This window comes from Athene cunicularia (genome assembly GCF_003259725.1).
Source record: "Athene cunicularia isolate RWA chromosome 2 unlocalized genomic scaffold, athCun1 chr2_part1, whole genome shotgun sequence".
NCBI classification, from domain to species: domain Eukaryota; kingdom Metazoa; phylum Chordata; class Aves; order Strigiformes; family Strigidae; genus Athene; species Athene cunicularia.
Genome location: NW_020799095.1, coordinates 151,123,230 through 151,144,979, shown reverse-complemented (window position 1 = coordinate 151,144,979; position 21,750 = coordinate 151,123,230). Strand labels below are relative to the sequence as shown.

Genomic DNA, 21,750 nt, shown 5'->3' with positions numbered 1-21,750 from the left:
TTTTTTTTTTTTTAATTTACTTTCAATTTGGTCACTGGTAATTTTTTTTTTTTTTTTCTGCAAATATTACAGTTTCTTTAATTCATATTTTTCCTCAAAGTATAAAAAAGTCGTCTCCGGTTCAATCACTACTGCGCTTGGTTTTATCAAAGTACCTTCTTCATTCATCTAAGTGGTTCTTACTGTAATCTCACTGATACAGCATATAACACATCCAGGACAGTATGATTCAATATAAATGCTTAAAACTTTCTAATAAACTGGAGAGATTTATCCAAATTCTCCTAAATTAACATTTCCCGGTGTGTGTGTGTGTGTGTGTGTCAATGGAGGTGGGAACAAAAGTAGGATAACTTACTTCTCTGCTAGGTGACTAGTGGTTTTATAAGCACCGGAGTGTCTGCTCTGTCATCCTTGATGGTTCCTAACTGCAGCCTTTGGGACAGGGACTGGTTGTGGTTTGTTTTTACACACAGCTGATAGATGGCACACTGTGGTAAGGATTCTCTGCCCGCAGAAGCTCTCGTTCCATGCTAAAGAGGAGACGCTGCTCTCTGATTGTTATCTATCACTATTTAATGACAGAAGATGTCTTCATTACGATTAATAAGTTGGTTAAAGCTTATTGAGTTTTGCCTTTTATTTTTGCGGACAGGGATGTTTAGCAGAGCAAAGATTTGCTGGATTTGTCTTAATGCATAAGAGCGGAGGGAGAGGCGCAGGCTTTAATCAGTTTAGTGACTCGAGTTGATGGGAAGTTTGTGGCTGCTGTCTGAAATTGTCTCTCTGATTTCAAGGGTTTGTATTGATTGCACCGAATATTAGACAAGCAGAGTTAAGAGCAATCTTTAAACATCATCAAATCCATCTCTCAGCTCTTAGACAGGATCAACTACCCAAATCATTACCTTCTTGTATGGATGTTTTCTGTTGCAGTTTAAGCCCAGGAATTTCTGTCATACGGACAGTGGGTATGGAGAACAGGTCACCCCCTCCCTATTTTCAAATTCGGCACTTATTTGAAAAGCATTATCATGCGTGTCATGCCACCACCACCCTTTTACACACTACTTTCTGTTTTTCCTATCAGGCTATTTCTGACATCTTCGATCACTCCCATGACTTTTCCGTGAACTTTCTCCAGGTGGTCCACCTCAGATTTATTGCTCAAGATTGGACACAATACCTCATCTCACAAGTGCCAGCACTCAATTTTTTTATTTTTTTTTTTCCAGGACTGCCTGGAAAGTTGTTTTCTATTCTTTATGTCAAACTGTAGAACTCTGTATTTTCTTTATTTGCCTTCCCCTTTTTTCTTATAGTGTTTCCCCAATTCGCTTTGAATTCCAAGTGTATCTTCTGACAGGTTCAAAATATTTCTGAGCTTCACTGCACCTTCATATTTAATAACTGTCCTTTCTACTCTGTCACCTAAGCCATTACTGAAAAATACTGGTTAGTCCTGGATCTAGGAAAAACCCAAGAACTCAGGGAATCATACAATCATAGAATGATTTGCTTAGGGATCTGGTGTAGTTGGGAACTGTCAGTGCTGGGTTAATGGTTGGACTGGATGATCTTCAAGGTCCTTTCCAACCTAGCTGATTCTGTGATTCTGTGATTAGAGGTGGAAGGGACCTTCAAGGACCATCTAGTTCCAACCTCCCTGCCATAGGCAGGGACATCTTTTGCTAGATGAGATTGCTCAAATCCCCATCCAACCTGGCCTTGAACACATCCAGTGATGGGGCATCCACAACTTCTCTGGGAAACCTGACTACCCTAAGAGTAAAAAAAATTTCTTCCTTTTGTCCAATCAAAATCTATACTATTTTCGTTTAAAAATGTTATCCCTTGCCCTATCGCTGCAGGCCCTGGTAAAAAGTCTCTCTCTATCTTTCTTATAAGTCCCCTTTATTGAAAGTCTGCAGTAAGGCCTCTCTGCCCCCTTCTCTTATCCAGGCTGAACAACCCCGTCTCTCTCAGCCTTTCTTCACAGCAGAGCTGTTCCAGCCCTCTCACCACTTCCGTGGCCTCCTCTAAACCTGCCCCAACAGGTCTGTGTCCTAGTGCTGGGGACCCCAGAGCTGGGCACAGGACTCTAGGCAGGATCTCACAAGAGCAGACCAGAGGGAGAGAATCACCTCCCTCGACCTGCTGGCCACACTGCTTTGTATGCAGCCCAAGATATGATTGGCTTTGTGGGCTACAAGCACACATTTCTGGCTCCTGTACAATTTTTAATCCATCAAGAATTACCAAGTCCTTCTCTGCAAGACTGCTCTCATTCCATCCCCCAGCCTGTTCTGATACTGGCGATTGTCCCAGTGCAGGTGCAGGACCTTGCATTTGGCCTTGTTGAACTAGCTAAGAGAGTTACTGGTGGAGAATTAGTTTTAAAATATGATTTCCCAGTCAATTTTACAACTCGTTCCACTAGACTGTGTTGGCCTTCTGTATTTGTCATCTGCTGCTTTTGCCCTTCTTCAGGTGTGTTGCCCTGCCCTAGAAAGATACTCGATAGCTTTTGACAAACGCAGACTTGTCGCTGCTCATTCTCCAGCTGAGTTTTGTGCAAATGCAGATCATACATTTGATTATTTGGCCCATTTTCTGTACCACTGGGGGCAGCATGGGACTGACATTAAACTGAACGGTCTCTAATTCCCAAATCACCTGATTCCCCATGAATTTTCGGAGCTAACGGCTCTAAGTTTGTTTTTTGGGTTTGTTTGTTTGTTTGTTTGTTTTGTTTGTTTGTTTGTTGTGTGTGTTTGTTTGTTTTTGGTTTTTTTTCTTATTCCTCTAAAATTTCAGGTTAGAATTTATGAGTCCTGGACAGTTGGAAAATATCTATCCCTTAATCTACACTCCTCAAACCCACTGTTGGCTCTCCACTGACTCTGAAGGGAGCCCGGGGCACTTTGCTGAGCATTAAATGTAGGTGTAGCAGACATCAACATGTAATCCACCAACTCTGCACTATAAATAGTAGCTCTTTCCTTTAGAGACTTAAATGACCTAGACTTTTTTTTTTTTTTTCCTGTGAGAGCATCTCTCCAATTTGCCAATGACACATAAGCAAAACCTGACAAAGTAAAATGAATGATTGATTATTTGAATGAGAGCTGCTTTGGTCAGAGAGTGACATGCTTATTGTTCATAGCTGTCATTTTAATTACTAGATAGTACTGTAATTCACAATGCTGGTCTGAGATGAACATAAGATTTCTGAATTTGGGATGTCAGACACAATCTATTATTGTACTGGTAATCTGCATGCATAAGAGCTTCAATGCACGCAGTATGGGCAACAAACAGAAGGAGCTGGAAGCTATCGTGTAGCTGGAAAACTATGGTATAATTGTAATCATGGAAACCTGGTGGGATGACTCACACAACTGGAGTGCTGCAATGGATGGCTATAAACTCTTCAGAAGGAACAGAGCTTGATGATGGTGATGAAAGGATCGAGTGTTTATGGGTAAGAATTAGGGAGAAGGCCAACAAGGCTGATATGATGATGGGAGTCTGGTACAGAACACCCAGCCAGGATGAAGAGATGGATGAAATATTCTGTAAGCAGCTGGGAGAAGTCTCACAATCGCTAGTCCTTGTTCGCATGGGGGACTTCAACTCCAGATGTCTGCTGGAAATACAGTACATCTGAGAGGAAACAGTACAGTAGGTTCCTGGAATGTGTGGAAGAGAACTTCCTGACAGAGCTGGTGAGTGAGCAAGCTAGAAAAGGCCTAGGCTGGACCTGTTGGTTGGAAACAGACGAGGACTTGTGGTTGTTGTGATGGCTGGAGGTCATCTTGTATTCTTTTGCTTCTCAGAGAAGTAAGAGGGGTGTTAGTGGAAGTGCCACCTTAGACTTCTGGAAGTCAGCCCTTGGCCTGTTTAGGGGCCTGGTTGACATCATCCTTGGGAGGCAGTCCTCAAGGCAGGATGTTCTTCCAGACGGAGATGTTAAAGGTGCAGGAGCAGGTCATGTCTATGTGCGGAAAGATGAGCTGGCAGGGAGCAAGACAGGCCTGGCTGAACAGAGAACATTGAATGGAATTCAGGGAAAAAAGGAAGAGTATATGATCTTTGGAAGAAGGGGAGAGCAACTCAGGAGGACTACAAGGATGCTGTGAAGTTATGCAGGGAAAAAATTAGAAGGGCCAAAGCCCACAAAGAACGTAATCTGGCTACTGCTGTAAAAGACAATAATTTTTTTTTCTATAAATACATTTACAGCAAAAGGAGGGCTAAGGACAATCTCCATCCTTTATTGGACTCAGGGGGAAACATAGTGACAAAGACTGAGGAAAAGGCTGAGGTACTTAATGCCTTATTTGCCTCTGTCTTTAATGTTATGACTAGTTGTTTCAGGGTATCCAGCCTCCTGAGCTGGAAGACAGAGACGGAAGCAGAATGAAGCCCCAACAGTCCAAGGGGAAATGGTTCATGACCTGCTACACCACTTAGACACACAGCAGCCTATGGGGCTGGATGGGATCCACCCAGGGGTTCTGAGGGAGCTGGCAAAAGTGCTCACCAAGCCACTTCCCATCATTTATGAGCAGTCGTGACTAACCGGGAAGGTCCCAGTTGACTGGAGGTTACCAAGTGTGACACCCATCTACAAGAAGGGCCATAAGGAGGATCTGGGGAACTACAGGTCTGTCAGCCTGACCTCGGTGCTGGGGAAGGTTATGGAGCAGATCACATGTCACACGGCACATACAGGACAGCCAGGGGATCAGGCCCAGTCAGCGTGGGCTTGTGAAAGGCAGGTCCTGCTGGACTAACCTGGTCTGCTTCTGTGACAAGATGACCCACTTATTGGATGAGGGAAAGGCTGTGGATGTTGTTTACCTGGACTTTAGTAAGGCTTTGACACCGTTTCCCACAGCATTCTCCTGGAGAAAGTGGCTGCTCATGGCTTGGACAGGAGTACTCTTCACTGGGTAAAAAACTGGCTGGATGAGAGTGGTGGTGAATGGAGTTAAATCCAGTTGGCAGCCGGTCACAAGTGGTGTTCTCCAGGGCTCAGTATACGGGCCAGTTCTATTCAATATTTTTATCAATGATCTGGATGAGGGGATCAAGTGGACCCTCAGTAAGTTCAGGTGACACCCAGTTGGGTGGGAGTGTAGATCTGCTTTGGGGAAGGAAGGGTCTGCAGAGGGATCAGGACAGGCTGGAGCGATGGGCCAAGGCCAATTGTATGAGGTTCAACAGTGCCAGGTCCTGCACTTGTGTGACAACAACCCCACACAACGGTACAGCTTCTGGGAAGAGTGGCTGGAAAGCTGCCCTGTAGAAGAGGACCTGGTGGTGTTGGTTGACAGTCAGCTGAATATGAGCTGGCAGTGTGCCCAGGTGGCCAAGAAGTGAAAAGGCACCCTGGCTTGTATCAGAACTAGTGTGGCCAGCAGGGACAGGGAAGTCATCATCCTCCTGTGCTCAGCACTGTGAGGCCGCCCCTCGATTCCTGTGTTCAGTTTTGGTCCCTCACTACAAGAAAGACATCGAGGTGCTGGAGCGTGTCCAGAGAAGAGCAGCAAAGCTGGTGAAGGGTCTGGAGCACAAGTCCTGTGAGGAGCTGCTGGGGGAACTGGGGGGTTTTAGTCTGGAGAAGCGGAGTCTGATGTGAGATGGTATCACTCTCTACAACTGAAAGGAGGTTGTAGCAAGGTGGGTGTTGGTCACTTGTCCCAGGGAACAAGCGATAGGATGAGGGGAAACAGCCACATGTTGTGACAGAGAAGGTTTAGATTGGATATTAGGAACAATTTCTTCACTGAAAGGGTTATTAAGCTTTAGAACAGGCTGCCCAGGGAAGGGGTTGAGTCCCCATCCCTGGAGGTATTTAGAAGACGTGTAGGTGTGGTGCTTAGGGACGTGGTTTAAGGGTGAACTTGGCAGTGTGAGGTTTATGGTGGTTCAGTGATCTTACAGATGTTTTCCTAGCTAAATGATTCTATGATCCGATGAAAATAAAACCTGAGAAATCGCAGGCATTTCAGAGTAAAGTATAAAGAGGAAATGAATAAAAAACTCTATGTGCTGTTCTATTTGCACTTTCTGCCTCCCACTATAAATAATAAATAGCATATGCTTGCTCTTTTCTCTAAAGACAGTTTCCCAGGCCAGCCTTGGACAGATGAAAGAACTTCATCCCCAGGTCTTATCATGCATTAGATTTGTCTAGCAGGTCTGGAACACTGATATTCAAAATGACCACTTTGCCAATATCCTTACAATTTCTTGTATTTCCCCCCAGACTCTCAGCAGGATAATGAGCATTATTCCTTTAAGACCTTCAGAGGGGCTAAAGCCACCATCTTTCAAACATGCCTTCTCTTTGTCAAGGTATTTGAAATGCTATGATATCCTGCATTAGAAAACACATTTTCATACAGACGTTGAATAATTCTACAGAAACGGTCTCTGGGACTTCACAGTACTAGAAACGAGTCCTCCTTGCTACCTTTTGGGACCTTCTAGATGAAACATTGTGGACAACTTCTCACTGTCTGACTTACGTTTTGCCATTGCCCAAGACTTTATAGGTAGGAGATCAGGATTCTGATAGTCTAAAGCAATGTGTGTATGAAAGGTACTTTTTTCCTCTCCTGTCTACATTACAAATGAGAAGCATCATTCAAAAGTCTGTAAACATTGCTCGCCTAGAAAATACAATGTGTATTTATTTTCCCAGACTTTGTGGTGCTGTTCTTTGGGAGCTATCTTAGTGCTTAAAAAGAAAAAAATAAATAGGTTTTGGGTTGTTTGGGTGGTTTTGTGTTTGGTTTTGGTTTTGGTTTTGGGGTTTTTGTGTGTGTGTGTGTGTGTGTTTTTGTTTTGTTTTGTTTTTTTCTGGGAATGTTGTGGAGCAATTCATTTCCTGGGGAACAGTCCTGCTGCGTAGATCGACAGTGTGGTCTGTGGAGCTTCACACAGATCCTGGCTGTGCACGACTTAAAGACTCATAATATAAACTTTGCACACAATTAAGATCAAATGTTTTCTTTCTCCAAGGCTAGCAGTGCCACTCTGCATGGACTACCAGCAGGTCTCCAGCTCTTGAAGGCTCTCCTTGCCTTTAGTTTCTCTGTAGGTGAGATACTTACTGTTACCTGTTGGTAGTCCGCATGTCACAGGTCTGCAAAATGGGACAGGTTATTACAACGAGGTTCTGGAGATCTTGGTTGTGATGTACAGTACAAGAGATAATTGATCAAGATATGAATGGGTAACGATGTGATTGGACTGTATATTTTCCTCTCTACTTTGAGGAGGAGGCAGCATCATGAGACCTTCAAGCAAAAAAAGATCCAAGTTAATAGTAAATAGTAACTCAAGCTGTTTTGGAGGGGAAATGGATTGGCTCCCTCTTGTTGTGTTTCGACACCCTCATGGGTTTTTTATTTTTCCTTATATTTAGTTGTAGTTTCTTATGTTCCAGCTTGTGTTCGTGGCTGCCTCTCCTTCCACCATACAACACTGAGAGGAGACTGGCTCCATCCGTGCCCTCCCGCTGGCTGTTATATACAGCAGTAAGCTCTCACCTGAGCCTTCTTTTCTCCAGGCTGAACAAATCCGTATTTTCTCAGATTTTCTTACCCTCTTGAGACATGTCATGTGCTCGAGACCCCTGAATCTGTTGATGGTGCTCTGGCTGACTCCAGTAAAGTCAATGTCTTGTACTGGGGAGCCCCGAACTGGACAGTACTCCAGATGTGGTCTCACAAATGCCAAATAGAGGGGAGAGGTCACCTCACTGGACTTGTTGGTTATACTCGGATGCATCCCAGTAGGCTATTAGCCTTCTTTACCACACTGCTGGCTCATGTGCAACTGATTGGCCACCAGGACCCCAAGTCCCTCTCTACTAAACTACTTTATAGCCAGTCGGTCCCCAACCTGTACATGGGATGGTGCCTCCCCTTGTGCAGGACTTGCTATTTGCCTTTGTGGAACTCCGTGAGATTCCTGTCTGTCCATTATTCCAAACTCTGCAGGTCCCTCTGCAAAGTTTATTTAAGGGAGATCAATAAAGATGTTCGGGAACTGGTTGAGATACAGAAAGTAAATGACATCTTGGACAGCGCAGGGCATGATGACTACTAAAGCACACCTTAAACAAAAATTGAGGAATCGGTTGCATGTCATTTTAAATTGGTATAACATCATAATCCAGCTCATAATGTCCAGCCCAGAACAGTTACGCTCACGTGTGCAAACACAGCTATTTTGTCTGTAGGGTTGGGTGACCAAACTGCATTTTCTGAACACATTTTTCACTCTGGGAAAAAGGACTCAGAGGACTCCTTCTCCCTTTGCAGTGCTACCTACAAAATCTCAGATTCATCCCACTTCTGTTTAAATACCAAAGATGTGAAATACTTTCTTGAAGGTGCCTGCCTCCCTCTTGTGCTTATTGAGAAAACCTAGAGAAACTTTTTCTTCTGGGTGACTCTGAGACTGTGGGGCCTAAGGTTTTGCACCTTTCTAATCTCCTTATAGAGACACACACCAAAGTCCTGCCATGAGAATCTCAAAGCCTATTTCAAAAGTTGACTTAGAACAACTTTTCTACACCCTTCAGGCTGTGCCACCCACTAAAGAATTGCTTCTACCTCTAAGATATAGGAAGACCAAGACTCAGTGTGAGACAGTGCTGTAGTTTGAACCACATCATGGAAATTTTCCACTGGAAAGTAAATACAGACAGTTGGAAATTAAAGCAAGCTGTCATCCAGTCTTTAGTGTCTGCCATGGATATTGGCACCTTTTATTGATAGGAAGATGTGTAAAAATGAGAGCTTTTTGGCCCGCTTTTTCTATTAGAAATTTGGAGGTGATCCAGAAGGAAAGAAATGAGGAAGAAGTATTAAGTGTAATTTATGAAGAGAGATTACAGGAATTTACCAACTGCAGGCTCAGAAAGTGCAGCGGTGATTAGTTGAACCATCCTGACTACATAGAAATACTTGATGTGTAATAGCATTGAAAAAAAAGTAGAATAATTTAAAATATTAAGGTTGAAGGTAGTAACAAATTACCAAGTAGTAACTAAGGACAGATAAGTATAAATTAAACATTAAGAAAAAGTCCTTGAACAATGAGATTAATCATTTTGGATATAATGGATACTTTTAAAAAAAGAAGCTCTCTCGTGCACAGAATGGAGAATAAAAGCACATTAGGGTTGTTTTGGAGAGTCAACTCCAGCAATTCTGATTTTTACAGGAGGTGATAGCCATCAAGAATTTCTTTTTACAAGCCTTTCAGATGTAGCTGTAATTAATTGTCCCTCAGATACCTTTACTCAGCATTTGTGCCTTTTAGGTAAGCTGCTTTATTGAGTGAAATTATACAAGATAAGTGTCAACACCACAGCCTGCAGTCCACAGAGCCAAAATCTGGAATAGTCTACAAAGAACATGGCATTTGAAATGCATAGGGAAATATAGGACAGAGACTTTTTTTTTTTTTTTTTTTTTTTTTTTTTTTTTTTTTTTTTTTTTTTTTTTTTTTTGGTGTTATATGGAACATATATCTTCTCTTTGCCCAGTTTTTACCATTGAGGAGCATGTGACCTTGGGTAGATGTATGATATCACAGAATCAGAGAATTGTCTAGGTTGGAAAAGACCTTGAAGATCGTCCAGTCCAACCGTTGACCCAACATTGGCAGGTCCCAACTCCACCAGATCCCTGCTATCTGTACCTCTTGGGGACCTGGACAACCATACCCCATCTTTTGGCTGTGTCCCTTCAGTTTCCTGAAGAGAGAGGACAAGAGCTTCTGACCTTTATTGACCTCTTTGAGAGATTACAACTTCCTCTCTGCACTAAAAGCGTGGAATCCACTTGTAATGAGGACTGACAGCTCCAGACTGCACAGAGTACACGTTTCAGCTCTGTCTAAACTGAGAATTGGCATCATAGCAGAGAACTGCGGAAAGACGTTACATATTTCCAGTTTTCTCCTCTCCCTTGTCCCTTTGTCTTTCCCCTTTCAGGTAAGGTTAGATAGTCATTTTTAATTTCTCACTAGTAAATAGTGCACATAAATGAATCACTCGGTTGATAGCTGCAAATCAGACTCTGCAATCAGAATTTTATTTAAGTAAAATAATTGAGTGCCAATTGATAATACATGACAGTTTAAGATTGCTCTAATTGCCTGGTTTCCCAGAACACTCCTAAAAAGAAAATGAATTCCTCCATTGTATTTTTCTGGTTACATGACCCTCATGGAAATAAATCCAGAGAGGAGAATTAATAGTGCTGCAAACAAAGTGTAGAAAGTGTTGAAGTTTTTGTCATAATCTTTGCAGTTTCTATTTTTGAAGATAACTTACCGCCTGCAATAAACTACCTTTCCTGGGGCTGGTATCAGTCAGTGTGATAGATTACAGCTACTTCCCTCACTACTCCTATTAGTTTATACATTGTAGCCTGGGGCAGAAAGCAGGAGATGCTAAAGAAATGTCAGCGTGTAAGATACTGAGTTTGGAGTTTGCTTATGGATTTCCATATCTTTGGTGACTTAGTACTCAGGAGACTTTCTTCTTCTGAACAGCTACAAAAAAGTATAGCTGTAAATATTAAATGCACTTTATTTTCTTTTTTTTTTTTTAAAAAAAAAAGTGTCCCCAACAAACATTCCTATTTTATATTTAAAAAAAAAAAAAAAAGTTTTTCAGAGGTTGCTGTAAGAACACATATATATTACTTTTTGCAGTTTGCTGCTGAAGAGACCCATGGCTCTTTGGAGTCGTTTGGAATCTGATACAAAATAAATGTGCAATGTTGTTTCTGCTGGACAGGTACCCACATCACGACCCACTCCATGGCAATTGCATCTAATAGTTGTGTTTATTGGCCAGCTCTTGCAGAAAGAACCAAGTGACCTGTGGCTCGTAAAAGCCTTTCTCAGACAAGCCTCTGGGCAATTGGGGGTGGACGTTTCTTCTCTGGTTGCTGTGGCTTTTATTTTGCGTTTTGTGTGGTATTTCATTGTCGATCTCAGTGTGTTAGGCCAGGAAATTTCACAAACCCTAAACCGCAACCTGCATTCTAAATACTAATGGATATTATTTATTGGAAGAACCTTTCTTCTTCACTGAGCTTTTTTGCTTTTTTTTTTTTTTTTTTTTTTTTTAATTTTCCTAGTGTATGAAGGCCACAATGTCAGGCATTTCATTATCTCTATTTATTCTTCTTGTGACTTTCATGCATTTATTATTGTGCCATTCGATTAACCCCATAAACATAAGTGAATTTACCTCAGAATAGACTCCTTAGACTCCTTAATTTCAACTCCAGGAAGCTGGAACAGTTGAGTTGGCCAAAAATCCCACAAAAAACCCTTTCTAGCGTCAAAGAAAACAGCAGCAATATTTCTAGCCTGCAAGTCTCTTTCCTACGCAGCCAAAGAGTTTGTTGGAAACACGAGGACATTGATCTTTAGTGGTAGAATAGCTAGAAACTTGGTTGTAGGAGAGCAAAAGGTTAGAATTTTTAGTGTAGCTGCAGATACTTTCTTTAACGTTGACAAAACAAATGCATAACTTAAGAAGTGTAAAGAATAAGTGTAACCAGTCTAATGCATTTTTGGTGTTGTTGCTTCCAGATATGCCTCACAACATCCCAGAGACTTGCACCAGCTGTGTTAACAAAGTGCAGTCGCATCAGACACCACGTAAAGGGAGATAAAAGTGTGGCATGCCCTCTCTTGTAGAGCAGATCTGACATTCTCCCTCGCACTCGGGAGAGTAATGAAATCACCACCCTCTCCGTTTCCTTGCTTTGTGGATGTCCCTTCAGCTTTCCTTCTTCACGGGCAACTTGCTGTCAGGGGCTTTATGAGCATCTAGGGTAAGAGGAGAGCAGTGGGGATGAAGGAACATGCAGAATATGTAAATGCACATGAGCTCCTCCATCATGGATGATTTTTGTACCATTTTTCCATTTGCTCTTCACCTTGACTTTGTTGCAGAATTCCTTTGTTCCCGATACAATTGTTGCCTCTCAGGTTTTTTTAACGAAAGCCATTCTGGTCCTTGCTCTGCCTGATATCAGACTATCATGGCATTAACTTGAAGGCAAAATGGAATCAATGCAGCGCTTTTTTTTTTTTTTTTGGTCAAAACTGAGCAAGGCAAAGCGATTTTTGGTTTTTGTTTGCTCGCCTGTTATCAGAAGGTATCAGTGTTCATGCTTATCTTGCACCAGAATGTTTAGCCACGAAAAAAAAAAGCCTGAGATTTAAGGTCTGTTTTTTGTGCTACTGTAGACAGAAATAGGCTGTGTTTGTCTCTCTGCAATCTGCTAAGCCTCAAATGCTCATTTAACACCTGGTGTATCTTAGGGGCAAGCTAGATCTTAAAATTATTGGTGTGTCTATATATAGAGTTACTGTTTATACAGGTGGGTATGACTGTGGTACACAAGAATACATGTGTGTATGTGCCTGTGTGAATACTCACATGTACATGCATTTGTGAACTCACATACCTTTGCAGACTGCTAAATTTAAATGAAATTTTGAATGTAAATTGAGATTAGAAACTGTGGTCAGTAGCAAGAACTTTTCAGGTGTTCTTTGCTACTTTATTGTACGCTGCATTTTCTCAAATATAAAGTGAGGATACCTAATCAAAACCAGAATTATTGATGACCTCCTCCATTAACATGTCTCCTATTTCTAGATCTAAAGTGTTTTAAAAGGGCAAGGTATCTATTCCTATCATTTGTACTATTATATTTCACTTAGACTACAGTCCAGTTCTGACCTTCAGCACAGACTTGGAGCTGATAAAGTTCCCATGAAAGAAAATATCTGCCTTAAACGGTCTTCAATCTCTATAAAGTCAAACACTGAGGCGTACAGAGTACATGGGAGAGAGTGGTAGCCATGCATGTTTGCAAGCAGTCTGATCCAGATGAAGGGTTGTGAATCTTCAGAGCGTAGTGCCAAAGGAGGCTGAAAGATATTAGAACAGGTTACAATAACGTGATGTTGCCCCCCGCACGCCCCTCGCTCCTTTTGGATAGCATCAGAGATAATGACACCTATCATTAACATAGGCTGTCAAGACATGTCTTCAAATGCAGTTTGATGGCTAAGAGAGGAGTTTTCCAAGGGAATGGCCTGTCATACCCACTCATGGTGAGATGGCTGCTGGTGGGAAGACACTGGAGGTGGCAGAGGAGACGAGTGGGAGACCTTATATCCAATTTATTCAAGTAGATCATAAAAATAAATAATAACCACATCTGTATCTGATCTGTGAGATGGCCATTAGACTCGACAAGGGCAAGTGAACTGCAGTAAATACATTACCACCTTTTCCACTCTTGCCAGTCCTGGAGTAAAAGATGCTTCTGCCTCTTCTTCAAACATGCAGAGCAATTTGATCCTTCCACCCCACAGCTTCTCCTCTTTCACTACACAGAAATCCTCACTGAAGATCGCATGGTAGGTTGGGTCATTTGGTCACCCCCATGTCATTGGGTCGTTTCTCACTTGAATTGGATTTGCATGGCAAGGTTTTGTGAGGGTGGAGTACAGGGGTGGCTTCTGTGAGAAGATGCCAGAAGCCTCCCCTGTGTCTGATCGAGACAAGGCCAGATGGCTCCAAGATGGACCCACCACTGGCCAAAGCTGAGCCAGTCCATGTTGGCGTTGGTGCCTCTGTGTTAACATATTTAAGAAGGGCAAAAACCTGCTGTGCAAGGGTAGCCAGAGAAAGGAGTGAGAATATGTGAGAGAAGCAGCTCTGCAGCCCCCAAGGTCAGTGAGGAAGGGGGGCAGGAGGTGCTCCAGGCACAGAGCAGAGGTTCCCCTGCAGCCCGTGGTGCAGCCCGTGGTGAGGCAGCTGTGCCCTGCACCCATGGAGCTCCATGGGGGAGCAGAGACCCACCTGCAGCCCGGGGGGGACCCCACGCCGGAGCAGGGGGATGCCCGAAGGAGGCTGTGACCCCGTGGGAAGCCCACGCTGGAGCAGGCTCCTGGCAGGACCTGTGGCCCCGTGGGGAGAGGAGCCCACGCTGGAGCAGGTTTGCTGGCAGGACTTGTGACCCTGCGGGGGACCCACAATGGAGCGGTCTGTTGCTGGGAGGACTGTAGCCCATAGAAGGACCCATGATGGAGCAATTCATGAAGAGCTGCAGCCAGTGTGAAGAACTCACATTGGAGAAATTAATGGAGGACTCTTTCCCATCGGAGTTTTTAAAGATTTGGTTTAATTTCTCAGTATCCTCCTCTGATTTGGTTGGTAATAAATTAAGCTGATTTCCCCAAGTCAAGTCTGTAATGCCTGTGACGATAGTTGGTGAGTGATCTCCCTGTCCTTATCATGACCCACAAGCCTTTTGTTATATTTTCTCTCCCCTGTCCAGTTCGGCTTTGGTAGACACTTGGCATCCAGCCAGGGTCAACCCACCATAAGGACGATGAATAATATTCGTAGCTGGATGGTTCCCAGATCTCTCTTTATTCATCCCTGTCGAGGTGTCCTCTCTAATGGTCTCACCTCTGCCTGATGAGGCATCTCACCTTCCACAGCCTTTCCATTTGGCTTCTGGTGGACAGGAACACTCTTCTTGTTGTTTTTATTGAGCCTTCTGTCTCCAGGTAGGTGCTGGATTAGCATACTGAAGCTCGGCACAACTATTTTGATTATGCAGTGCAGCGCTACACTCCCTGAGGTGACACCGACCGCTAAGACAGCAGAATCGAGAGGGAGAGAGAAACTCCCCACACTGGCTGTTGTTGGGTCCCAGAGGAGATCTAACTCAGTCTGTAATTGCTGTTCTGGATAGCTTCTGCCCTCAAAACAATTTTCTGCTGGTCTGTTGTTACTTAGGCTGAATCAGTTTGATTTATAGAATGTCATTTTTTTCTCCCCAGCCATAGACAAGAGAAAAATATTTGTGAAAGGCTGTTGCAGCAAGATTTAGTTTTTGTCCATCTAGCACCAGAAAAGCTTGCTCACTTTTTATATTTTTTTTTTTCCTTTCCCTTCCTTCCCCTATCTTGCAGAAGAGAATGGGGATAGACAAAGACCATACTTTGATTCATCTTTCTGTGCGCTCTGGATCTCTGGTTCGCACACGGTGGACCACAGGGTAGGAGATGCCCCAAGGGTTTAGATGTCCATTAGATGGGACAACACTCAAGGAGCATCTCAGCATCTCTTTGGTAAAACGTGATAGACATTACAAAGGTTTGTTGGGTTTTGTTTTTTTTTTTTTTTTTTTTTTTCTTTCCCAAAAAGATAACAAGCGCTAGGTTTTGTTTTGCTTTGTTTACGTTTGGAGTGCTTCCATATACAGAAATACACACATGGATGTTATATTACATTTTTCAGAATCTCTTTCAGATTTATTTTATAGCTCTCCTGGCTGCTTGTTGCAGGGTGGATGATGGAGCAGAATGAGACCTCACTTGTAGAATTCAGCAACTCCTGAACATTGAGTCAGCAATTAATTTAGATGTTAATTTGCAGTCCTTTAAAAAAAAAAAAAAGGGATGAATGATTTGTGAGTACACACAAAAACACACATGCTAATACTTCTGATGCTGGTTTTTTTTATATATAAACCTAAGGCAAACATCCTTAGAAATAAGTATGACTCTTCCCTCAAGAACCTGAGACGACATTGATAAAGGATGCTTGGATCTGGCTGAATTTGAGAGAGAATTTACTGACAGCACATGCTTGTTCTGTGTTCATTTGAGGAGAGCGTGTTTCCCCTCTCTGGTTTATTTAACACTGTTCTCGTGGCTGGAATACAGAAGTGTCCTTAGGATATCATTAAGGTCAGGGCTATGTTAGAATTTTTCAGTGTGGATAAATCTTCACCCCACTAAGCATGAGAGTGGAAGCGAGAGAAGGTTTGCTTATTTGCTGTCTTGGCAAATATCTCCATAATGTTCATGCCGTAGGGAAATGGGCTGCTGGGATTTAGGATTAGGTTGTCCCCATCTTGGTAACAACGTCTGGGTTTTACAACCAGACTTGCTCCCGGATTAATTTAAAAAAATGTTGAAATTGTTATCTTGTTAAAGTAAAAAATGGGAAATTGAAAATTCTGGTCTATCTGCAAAACCATATTTCCAGTTGTTTCTGTGCCAGTGTTGGAATTTCAGATTTTCTTCCAAAATCCCAGTAGTCTGCAGTGACATTACTCACTTTCTGAGTCAGGTTAAATGATTCAAACAGTCCTGTGATTTTAACCTAGTGCTTTCTGCTATGAAGTTTCCAAACTAATTTTCCTTAGTGAGAGTTAATCCTCCAGATCTTTAGGATCCCAAACTCTTTCATTTTTTTTTTTTTTTTTTTTTTTTTTTTGTCGCCTTTAGCTACTGCCATTTCTTTTTGGCATCTCTGATTTTACTGTTGACTAGTTTAATTCTTTTTGCTCCAGCATGGATGACATTAAATCCTGTCTACTAATCTGAACAATGGATTTCTCCATTTCTAAAAAAAAAAAAAAAACACAAAACCAAAACAAAACAAAAAACACCAACAAAAAAAACCAAACACAGAGGATTTAGCAGAAACAATTTAAATCTGTCTCCCTCTTGCTGCAGAATGCAGTGAGTGAATTCTTGCCAGACAGGAAAGGCTGGTGTTGATTAAAACCCAAGAAACCCCAGCCTAGTTAGCTGGCAGGGAAACAACATTTTTGGAACGACAGCCCGCTGTTGCACTCCCAGCTTCTGTGGAGTCAACGGGATTTATGAGGAGCTGTATTTCACCGTGGATTCGCATAGTGTGTGCAAATGTGGGAAAGCAAAGGCAATCTGATTTTGCTAACAAACTGATGCCCGGCAAGTTCAGACGTAACTTCATGATAGAGCTAACCCTCCAAGAAGGAACAGGAGCATAGCTCTTAGGTATATTCCATCATAGAAGGTCTTTATTTCTGTCTTTTTTTTTTTTTTTTCCTTTTGTTTTGCTTACATATATCAGGAACTTTGAAACTTCACATTGCCAGGTTAAATTATTCAACAGATTCCTTGCTTCAGGTCAGATTGCTTTGTGCTCTGTGCTTTTACAACTCACCCCTGTTTGATTTTCCTTAAATACAACAGTCGCATTTTTTCCTCCCTAACAACTCAGTGGCTGGCTTTAATGCATATTTGCTAAACAGTAATTTTAAGTGTTGTTGCAATGTTATGAAAAGGATCTATACTCTGCCGCAGCAGATGGCTGTTTCATCCCAAGTACCTGAATATAAATGGCAAATCTGAAACAGCACCGTTCGTATGCAGCATTGAATTTCCTTTCTCATTCTTCTTGTCATAATATCTGGGGATTGGGAGGCAGACAGCCCAAGTGCTTGTGGTTGAATTCGCTGAGGAGGACTCGATGAGGAGTCAACAGATCATCTGATCTTTCTTAGACAGAATTGCCCTCTTGTTTTATTCCAGTGGAAATACTTGGGGGGGAGGAAATGTATAATTCAATATATTGCAAGAACTTCTATCTAACCAAATGCACATGCAAAAACATGCTCATGAGTTTTAAGTTGCCTTCACTGTAAAAGAAGCAGAACAAAATCAAAACGAGTGAAGGATAGAAAGAATTTTCTTCGTGTTGCAAGTAGCAGAAACCAAAGACTAATGTCAGTGGCAATTTAGCCAAGAGAGACAAATGAGCATTCTGGGCTTTTTTAGTATTACTATTTGTTTGTTTAATTTTCCCTTAATCATCTTTTACTAAGCAGTTAAATTAGAGCAGAACAACACATTAAAGTTAATTCTCCATTCTTCACATTTTGTTAAACTTTCTCCTTTCAAAGATTTTTTTACCAAAAAAAACCCCCAAACAAAAACCTCCCCCACCCAAAAACCACACAACTAATTTCTTCTCATTTCCTGGCAAAGATTTACTACCACAGTGCTCAAGTGCAATCTCAAGTTACTTAAACTTCATTGCTTTTACAAAATATTCTGCAGTATTTGCAAGTTATGAATAATACCATACATAATTAAAGCTTCATTATACTTGACAAGTGAATGAATGAAGTGCATTTTGTGATATATTACCCGGTCTTTAGTTGGGGGTTTTGTTTTCTGTTTTATTATGATTTCTCACAGCTTTTTAAAACCTTTAGTTTCTCCTCTTCTTCAGCTATTCAACAATTCGGTATATTCTAGAATCCACAATGGGACTCTCAGGCTTCACTGCAAATGAATGTCATTCTGCTGTATTATATGCGTTATATGATTAAATGTTATGTCGCTTAACAAACTTCAGTAGAAGGGCATGGATTCATTTTGTACCGTTTTCTAAACTTGCCAGTGGGGAAGCTGTGTTCTTTAGAAGTGGGATGGAGGCAATTGGTCCTTTTGGCATGATGGACTAGAGTTGCAAGAGGACCTGAGCAGATAAATGAATTTCTGAGCAATTAGCCTCGGGAGAAGCAGATTCTTAGGAAATGTTTTCAACGTTTTAGAAATCATCCAGTTCGGGGTTCCCCCGTACAAGAAAACATGAACATACTATTGGCCTTTCAGTCTGTGGGGTCTCCATCCTTCTATATATACAAAATCAAGTGGACATGGCCCTGAACAACCTGTTTTAATTGACTGCTCTGAGAAGAGGTGTTGGACTAAATGGTTTCTAGAGGTTCCTGCCAGCCTTAATGTTTCTGTGATTCTGTGATATGTACAGCTTAACAAACTGCATCCTGTCTGGGTGTCTTGTTTTCTGCTCTGCTAATGTTGTCTTACTGGCAGTGCATTTAGCTGTCTCTCTGTTATTATGTCTATTATTGTTAATTTGATGGGTTTTCGAAGAGCCAGTGTCATATGAAGTCAACATTTGCTCTTGTGTTTTCACAAAAGAGGGAAACAAACTGTCCTGATCCGATATCGGGGAGGGTTCTTAAATGATCCCAGGAGTGAGATTAAGACACAAACAAGGTCTGATGCCGTACAACCTTGTGGACTTTATTTTGCATACAACTGGTAATAGCGATAGGACAGAGAGAAAAAGGAAGGAGGAGTCAGAATCCCTAAGCAAGGAAACGGCAGAGATGCAGCAAGATTAATTACCACCACCATGGATCCAGCAATGTGCCGTTGGCTCGGTCCTGGTGAAGGTGATGGTGCTCCAAGCTCCAAAAGTGACGACAAGGCTGAGAGGGAGAGAGAGAGATCCTGAGAGAGGAGTACACATTCCTTCTATTGTCCCAGATTTCTCCACAAAGCCCACCCATTTCCACTGGGCTCAATGTCTCATGGTCCTCTTCACCCCGATTTAACTTTGGGCAGATGTCGTGGCTTTGTCTGGGACAGTTCCTCTTCTCCAGAGCGTACTCCTCCATGTCCACGGGACACTGAGGCCAGGAACTGGTGGTGGTGCAACAGCAATGCTTGAGACAGACCGTCCGACACAGTCCCTTACACAAACTCGCTGTCAATCTGCTGCATTGTAACTGGGAAAATGTTTGTGGGTTCTTTTTTATACCTGAAACATATAAATGAATCCATCCATCAAGCAGGTTTCTCCTTATTATCTTACCAATGAGGAGATTTCAAATTCAGTGACTTCTTGATAATACCTTCCATCAGTTTACGCAGAGTATTTTATCAGACAGATGCTATGCTGAAAGATTGCCTTTTCCACGTAAAAATCAACATTCTGGGATGAATGGCCTTCATCAACATTTTTTTTTTTTTAGTAAGAAAAGGGTTTGATGCTGTTGTTTTTATTGTTGGGGTTTTTTTTTCATTACTCCTCCACAATTCTGAAAAGCAACCGTATAATCTGATCATTCTACTTGATTCTTATAGAAAACTTGAGTCAACGGGCTGATTTAGATCCAGCAAACAATGGCTTTAAGGGGATTTTTTATTTACTATGAGAGCTTTATAAATTTTTATTTTAATTTTAGACAGACAAAGTTTTCTATGTTTGGGTTTGTTTTTGTGTTTGGTGGGTTTTTTGTTTTTGTTTTTTTTTGCTTTGCAAAGCTTGACTGCAGAACATGTCTGTTACGCTTGGTTATTCCCCCCTTCATCATTAATGTTAGACTTTCTGTCTTTTCAGAGTGACATGTTGGATGTGAACCAGATCATTAAAGACCTGGCCTCCATGGTGCATGAGCAAGGAGACACAATAGGTAGGTATCCCATTAAAGTATGGTCTTTGTAACCCTCCTGCACCATTCCAGTGTGATGTTGCGTGGTCCCTCATGAGCAGCTGTTTGTTGATGCTGTGATTATTTTTCTTGGGTTTGGGGCATTTTGTGCATCCGGTGATGTTTTGATCTGACAAACTGCCCTGTGCAATTGGGTTCTCATATTAAGGATAGTTAGCTGGTATATTTAGCATAAAATAGAATTCACGAGGAGATGAATCCGTTCCCTTTTGACTGTAAAAAGGAAGCTGGAGAATATATAACATTAACTGGAAAGGGATCCAATTCTTCCTTTCTACCTGGAAGTGTAATTAAAAAACAATAGCAGTAGCAATTATTGTTACGATTATTGATGGTGGTGGAGAAAATTAAGCTTCTTGCTTCTCCTAAATGGAATTTTCTTTTCATATTACAGGGTGTGTCTGATTAAATTTACAGTAGCCTGATATCATGATCGTGCTCACTATGCGTAGTCTGAAACTTCTGCTGCCTATGAGTTGACCTCCTCTTGCTCTCTAACTACCACTGGCTAGCAGTGTGGTGGAGAAAACTTGGGAAAAGAGTAACCCCTGGTATTATCTTTCAGAGCAGCCCATTACTGATAGCCACCACTTTTTTTTGTGAATAGAGGGAGAAGATAGAATAGGTCTGCTCCTTTCAGATTTCCTCTGACCTTTGTCTTTGTCACCGCTGCCTTCAGATGCCACTAAGAACAATCCAACACTTTTTTTTTTTTTCATCTCTCATTTTGAGTATGTGTGATAATACTGTGCTGTGCTTCAGAAGCAACTGTCTACTTCCAAATTTGAGATCTAACAGTCCTAAAGCCACGTTGAGGGACCTAAACTCCAGAGAAGCAAGATTTGTGGAGATTTTTCTACCCTGCAGCACTCAGCTGGAGTTCTCACTGGAGCTCCTGGGAGCTGGATCAAGTCCTAAGACAGCCATATGTAGATCATAAAAGAAGAATCTCTTCTCTGCTCTTTATTAATCACTCTGGATTTCTTTGCCAAGCTCTTACCTTTGAAAGTTTCCCTTCGCATAAGATACCTCATTTCACACTGAAATGAGCTAGCTGCATCCCACTGAGAAACACCACTGAGGTTCACAGGTGCAGAAAAAAATCAAGATGATATCTAAACCCAACTTTTTAGATTATTTTTTTTTTTAAAGCATGTTTGGAAGCTCATTTTTGTACATGGATAACTTTGGAGCCTGATTCATCTCCTAAAACCACATCAGATGCTAATGCCTTGAGGGACATGACAACATACATCAGCTATCTCCCAGATACTTGTAACTCCTTTTCTTAAGGCAATATTTATTATTTTAAGATGCTGCCCATGCATAGAAGCAACCCCAGGATTAACTTGCCTGTGAGAAACAGACTAAGTCGGACATTTTGTCTTTGAGCCAGCATAAGGGTTTTGTTGCTTTTATATCTGACACATTCTTTCTTCTTCCTCTTTCACTGCAGCAGATTTTTAATAGTATTTTTAAGAGTATCTTTTCAGCCTGGCAGCTGGTCAAGGTATCTTCCCAACCAATCACTGAAAGATCCTACTCTTTATCTTTTGACATT

The 21,750-nt window shown here is 41.8% G+C and overlaps 1 protein-coding gene across 6 annotated transcripts in view; it reads left to right on the top strand.

Annotated features, from left to right (window-relative positions):
* The window catches only part of TSNARE1 (t-SNARE domain containing 1), a 505,053-nt gene that overhangs the window by 287,217 nt on the left and 196,086 nt on the right, over positions 1-21,750 (top strand). For all 6 annotated transcript variants that reach the window (XM_026843158.1, XM_026843156.1, XM_026843161.1 and 3 more), the window contains one exon: positions 20,078-20,150. In XM_026843158.1, coding sequence (XP_026698959.1) covers positions 20,078-20,150 — 73 coding nt within the window. The remainder of the gene's footprint in view (positions 1-20,077; positions 20,151-21,750) is intronic.